General features: G+C 46.0%; 1 protein-coding gene across 1 annotated transcript; it reads left to right on the top strand.

The window, feature by feature from the left end:
- The first annotated feature begins 251 nt into the window (after positions 1 to 251).
- Positions 252 to 5283, top strand: SCGB2A1 (secretoglobin family 2A member 1). Its single transcript, XM_025356887.1, has 3 exons — positions 252 to 364; positions 1960 to 2147; positions 5066 to 5283. Exons 1-3 carry the CDS (start codon positions 310 to 312, stop codon positions 5096 to 5098), a joined length of 276 nt encoding a protein of 91 aa, XP_025212672.1. The 5' UTR covers positions 252 to 309; the 3' UTR covers positions 5099 to 5283.
- The last annotated feature ends 1350 nt before the right edge of the window (positions 5284 to 6633 follow it).

Raw genomic sequence — 6633 nt, 5'->3', positions numbered from 1 at the left:
TATTGTGGAAAACACTGTTGCATCCATTTTACTAAAAGCCGTGTGTCATTATTGTAGTCCCCAAATTGTCAGGGATCCAAATATTACTGCCTTCTTGATTTCTACAAACAGAGCACAGGCTGGCTGGGCTCCCCTTGGGGCACCCTATTGTGTCCTGGTCCTACGCCAGGCTGACACTTTGCTTCATTCCTGGGAGGGACTAAGGTGTCTCCCTGGGGAATAAATAGAGCAGGGCTGGGCGCTCACCTCCACAGCAGCTTCCCTGATCCCTGCCACGCACGACTGAACACAGACAGCAGCCGCCTCGCCATGAAGCTGCTAATGATCCTCATGCTGGCGGCCCTCCCTCTGCACTGCTATGCAGGTGAGTTCTGGGCAGAGACGGCTGCTTCTGGGCTAGGAGTTGTCATTCTGGGCCCCTGTAGAAGAACTCGCAGCCCTTAATCCCCAGCACAGATGAACCCCCGTGTGAAGGGCCTGGGTGTGATAGGCCTTAGGATCCCCGTGAGTTCCTGACAATCAAGCGGGCAGTGCCCTGGTGGGCTGTCCCCTGCATTGAAGCTGCACGTGGTGTATCATGGCACTCGGGGTCTCACCATGGTCACGGCGACCATAGAAACCAGGATGAGTCTCAGGATTGAATATTGAAATTAACGATTTCAGTGGGGCAAGAGAGAGATGGCATCTGCACTTAGAAACCACGAAATAATCGTGGGTCTCCTTGAATGGGGAACGAAATAGGAAACCTCCCAGGACAGAAGGCCCAGGCTGCAGAGTGTGACCCCGTTTCTCTCACCCTGTGTGGCTCACTCTGTGTTCTCAGAGTTGAGCTGGGTCCTTCTGGGATGCCCTTTCCCTCCCAGTTGCTTCAGGCTCAAGGCAGACCGGTGAGGAGAACTCACCTCCCCGGAGTCTCCTTCCAGCACTGAAGATCCAGTGGGAGGCAAAAGCCCCGGCTACTGGAATCAGCACTAGTAGTTCCATAGGTAGCCTGCCTTGTGCAATTCGCAAAGGTGGATTCCAAACCCTACCGTATTGGTGTCCAAGGTAGGTGCAGACGCGTAGAAGGGTGACAAGCTCACAGTCAACAAACTAGAAAATCACAAAGTCCAGAGCACAAGCAGCTCACATGAAGCCAAGTCCTGAGCTCTTTCCTCTCCCTTACAGTGGGGGGTGACCTCAGATCCTTTCATGGACAAGTTCTATTTCCCATTCATGTGTGTGTGTGTGTTTGAGACAGGGTCTGCTGTGTCACCCAGGCTGGGACTGGGACTGGTGTGCAATGGCACGGTCTCAGCTCACTGCAACCTCTTCTTCCCAGGCGCAAGTAATGCTCCTGTCTCAGCCTCCCAAGTAGCTGGGACTACAGGTGGGCACCACTATGCCTGGCTAATTTTTAATTTTTTTGTAGAGATGAGGTCTCCCTATGTTGTCTAGGCTGGTCTTGAACTCCTGAGCTCAAGCAATTTGCCTACCTTGGCCTCCCTAAGTGCTGGGATTACAGGCGTGAGCCACCTTGCCTGGTCACACATTCCCTTTTATTGCAGTAGAGTCAATAGAACTAATGGACAATGTCCTAGACCCATTAATCTGAAATCTTTGGAAACCCTCGCTGATGCTGGGCATGATAACAGGGAAGCATTGCATGACTTTGAACCAAGAAAGCCCAACCGGTGTTTGCTATGTGACCCCAGTCAGAGCACCTCATTTCTCAAGGGTCCTCTTCACCAAGGATACACGGGGTTGGGCTTCTCTGGGTTTGGGAGGTTGGAGAGAATTTGCAGAGCCTGAGTTTATGCTCTCAGAATTGAGAACTCTACATCCTGCACCAAAATCTTTCTGAACCTCGGTCTGTCCCTGGAGGTACAAAGACAGCCAGTTTTCCCAACTCATCCGTAAAATGAGCTCACACCTCTGGTAATGGCCCATGTTCTTGTGTATTTTTTTTTTTTTTTTCAGATTCTGGCTGCAAACTCCTGGAGGATGTGGTTGAAAAGACCATCAATTCCGACATATCTATACCTGAGTACAAAGAGCTTCTTCAAGAATTCACAGACAGCGAGGCCGCCGCGGAGGCTATGGGGAAGTTCAAGCAGTGCTTCCTCAGCCAGTCACATAGAACTCTGAAAAACTTCGGACTGATGATGGTAATTTTGGCTTCTTCTTAGGTACCCTTTGAAAATCACCGATCAGAACCAGCGGGCTCTAAACTTTATATATCAATTCATTAAACTTTGTCTCCAGGCTGCTTTGCCACTTCACACTGAGAATCTTTAGGTAGTGATAAATGGAAAAGGCAAAAGGGAGAAAACCAAGACTTAGAGATCACCCATCTACCTCTGACCTCACCAGTCCATTCTCACACAGACACAGACACACATAAGCACACAAGTATAGACACACAGACACACAGCGACAGGCATCTGCATTTTTTTTTTTTTGAGATGGAGTTTCGCTCTGTCACCCAGGCTGGAGTGTAGTGGCACGAATCTCAGCTCACTGCAACCTCCACTTCCCGGGTTCAAGTGAATTGCCTGCCTCCGCCTCCCAAGTATTTGGGATTACAGGTGTGCGCCACCATGCCCGGCTAATTTTTGTATTTTTACTAGAGACGGAGTTTTGCCATGTTGACAAAGCTGGTCTCAAACTCCTGACTTCAAGTGATCTGCCTCCCTTGGCCTCCCAAAATTCTGGAATTACAGGTGTGAGCCACCGTGCCCAGCCAGACACGTGCACATTTTTATTAAGAGAAAAAATTTGGTTCTCAAGGAGTCACACACTTGTAGGAGCAACCTACTAAGACATTTCCTAGTTTCACAAAACAAATATTAAAAACATTCTTATTATTTTTTATCTAGCTCAGAAAATACAACTTGTGCAAATTCTGCATTTTCTAAAATAAAGAAAAAGATTTTTTTTGAGATGGAGTTTCACTCCGTCACCCAGGCTGGAGTATAGTGGCATGATCTTCGTTCACTGCAAACTCTGCCTCCTGGGATCAAGCAGTTCTTGTGCCTCAGACTCTTGAGTAGCTGGGACTACAGGCACGTACCATCACCATGCCCAGCTAATTTTTGTATTTTTAGTAGAGATGGGGTTTCACCATGTTGGCCAGGCTGGTCTTGAACTCCTGGCCTCAGGTGATCTGCCAGCCTAGGCCTCCCAAATTGCTGGGATTACAGGTGTGAGCCATCCCTCCTGGCCTAACATAAAGAATTTAAAATGCAAGTCCAAGCAACCAAGATTTGTTAGTACACATGACTGGAAATCATGCACCACTTAATTAAGTGCCTCATGAAGTGGGAAGTGCAGATCACGGGTGTGAAATAGCACGAGTGCTAGAATTGTTTACAACAAAGTCAATTAGAATTGTTTACAACAAAGTCAATGGTTATAACATTGAGTGTTTCTGTTTATAAAGATGTGTTGGCTACGAGTTTTTTTTTTTTTTTTTTTTGAGACGGAGTTTAGCTCTTGTTGCTCAGGCTGGAGTGTAATGGCACGATCTCGGCTCACTGCAACCTCCGCCTCCTGGGTTCAAGTGATTCTCCAGCCTCAGCCTTTGGAGTAGCTGGGATTACTGGCACATGCCACCACACCCAGCTGATTTTAAGTAGAGATGAGGTTTCACCATGTTGGCCAGGCTGGTGTCAAACTCCTGACCTGAGGTGATCTGCCCACTCAGCCTCCCAAAGTGCTGGGATTATGTGTTTTTTTTTTTTTTTAAGAATTTATTTAATACCCCAAAATTTTATTTAAAACATTCCATAATAGAAAATTTAGAGATATATCAAATGCTCAAGGATAAAAGTAAATATTAACTGCAATTTGGGATGGTTGAATCATTTTTTTCTTTAAAAACTCAGATTAGCCAGGTTCGGTCCCTCATACATGTAATCCCAGCACTTTGGGAGGCCAAGGTGGGCGGATCACTTGAGGGTCAGGAGTTCAAGACCAGCCTGGCCAACATGTTGAAACCCTGTCTCTACTAAAAATACAAAAATTAGCCAGGCATGGTTGCGCACACCTGTAATTCCAGCTACTTGGGTGGCTGAGGCAGGAGAATTGCTTAAACCCGGGAGGCAGAGGTTGCAGTAGGCAAAGATAGTGCCACTGCACTCCAGCCTGGGCAATAAAGAGAGACTCCATCTCAAAAACAAACAAACAAACAAACAATAAACCCAAACAAACCAAAAAAACCCCTCAGATTAATCATTTATATTATAAAACTCCAATGTTTCTTGTTTCCATTTTTTTGTTTTGTTTTTTTGAGACAGAGTCTTGCTCTTTTGCCCAGGCTGGAGTGCAGTGGTACAATCACAGTTCACTGCAGCCTCCATCTCCTGGGCTCAAGTGATCCTCCCACATCAGCCTCCTGAGTAGCTGCAACTACAGGTGCACACTAGCACATCCAGCATATATATATATATGGTTTCTGGTTTTTTTTTTTTGTAGAGATTGGGTTTTGCCACATTGCCCAGATTGGTTTAAACTCCTGGGGTCAAGCAATCTGCCCACCTTGGCTTCCCAAAGTGCTGGGATTACAGGCATGAGCCATCGCACCCAGCCCAGCTCCAATATTTCATAGACCTCAAAGGTAATGGTGAAGCGTCTCAGCCTGTTACAACATTTCCACCTTTTATGCCTGTACAATAACTCAAAACCATCACATTCTTGTATCTGAGCTGAGATTTTTTTTTTTAAACAATTCTGTGTTGTAAAAGTGGTATCAGAAACAGTCCAAATGATCAGGTCTTCAACAAATAGTATGTGCAGCATATTTATTGGATAAGTTATTTCAAGGAATAGAATTTTTGGAGAAAAAAAGTATTACATGGATCCCTGGTAGGGAAGAGGTCCTACAACCCTGGCCCCTGTTTGGCGTTATGAAGTGTCTCCTAGAGGACAGAATAAATGGAGAGGGGATGCTGGCTTTTCTTCCACTGCGAATTTTCCTGGGAGTTAGCTGTTTGTGGACAAATGCAAGAAAACAAGAAGGCAAGTTATACTATTTGACTTAGTAAGTGAAATTTGCAAACCTAAGTAATCTGTTTTTGTTTTCCAGCATACAATGTACGACAGTATTTGGTGTAATTAAGAGTAATTAACTTTACACAAGGCGTTTGGCTCAGAGGACTACAGACTATGGCCAGAACTCATCTGTGGATTGCTAGAAGCCACTTTTCTTTCTTGTGTTGTCTTTTTAGATGTGGAAACTGCTGGACAATTGTTGAAACCTCAAATCCATTTCCGTTTCAATAAACTAACTGCAAATCACTAAAATTATTTCTTGTTCGTCTATTAAAAAAAAAAAAAAAAAAAAAAAAAGAGGCTTTCCAGGCTGCACAGGCAGGCTGTAGGTTGCAGACAGAGACAAGCCTCGAAGGAGCTGGGGGAGGGTCCGAGGTTTCTGGGAAACGCTTGAGTTCTCATCATCTCCAGCCCAAGAGTTGGACTTCTCTGCGAAGAAAAAAAAGCATTAGCTCTTGTTGCCTAATTTTTCTCTGAAGAGTGTTTCACACTCCACATCCCACTACCTGCCTCAGCCACTTTCTCGGGAAACCTCACAATCTTGGGGTCGTGCTCAGAAGCCCTGATTTTACCCCAGTCCCATCCTTGCTGAGCCCTGCTGGTTATGCCAGGCTCCTCTGGGTTGTCTCTGGGCCTCCCCCAGAGACAGTCAGGGAGGGGAGGAGTGCAAAGCAAGGGGGATCCTGTCTGAATTTTAAATTTTGATTTTTATTTGTCATTCATGGATGTTGGCGTTAAGTTTGAACTTTTAAAGTATTGCATGAAAATATTGCTTACCCCGATGACTGAGTTTTCTAGCACAGCAACACCTTAAATTATGCAATGTTGCCCGGTCCAGTCTCTGCCAGTGGGTTCATTCTCCCCTGCCCCACAGTGAGCTGCAAAGGCAATGAGGGTTGAGGGGAGTGAGTGTGCCATGCAGGGACCCAGCACAGCAGGGGACGTTTAAATGGAACCGGGTCTCAGCTCCATTCGTCCTGTCCTGTCCCCAGCACTCCTGTCACCAGGGGTAGGTTATTGCCTGTTCCTCTTTTTTCCGGGGCTATCCCCTCACCCAGGAAGACCCTGTCTATGTGTCTGGACAACTCAGCTTCACCAGGGCCGACTCTTCCATCAGGCAAGGCAAGGACAGGGATCAAGGCCCACAATATATATAGGGGTGTGTGAAAATGTTATAATTTAAAGAATAATTTCCTGAAGCGATTGAATATTAATGAACATATATCAATGAATCTAGTGTGGATTCTATACTTCATCTTACCAACACAGTTGTATATTTAATATGTTCTCATGAAGAAATGGCCTATGAAGGCAATAAAATACCTGTGACCTACAAAAGTCATGATGAGCCGCTGCCCACACCTTTCCCAAATCACGGTCCATGGTCTTTGCCTTAAGATCCTGAAAGGGAGGAGAAGGGAAAAGAGACTCAGAGCTAAAAACTGGAAAATGAGCATGTGGGTACTCAGAAAATGCAAATCTGTTCAGTGAAGACCCTGGACCATTTGGTGAGGAGGCCAAACACATTCTAGAAAGGGAACAGGCTCTAAGGTTAGGGGCCACTCCAGGGTGCCCATGCCACATGGGAAACATCCCACAACC

This window comes from Theropithecus gelada, chromosome 14 (genome assembly GCF_003255815.1).
Source record: "Theropithecus gelada isolate Dixy chromosome 14, Tgel_1.0, whole genome shotgun sequence".
NCBI lineage: Eukaryota > Metazoa > Chordata > Mammalia > Primates > Cercopithecidae > Theropithecus > Theropithecus gelada.
The sequence above is the reverse complement of the archived record's forward strand: the minus strand, read 5'-3'. Positions and strand labels throughout refer to the sequence as shown.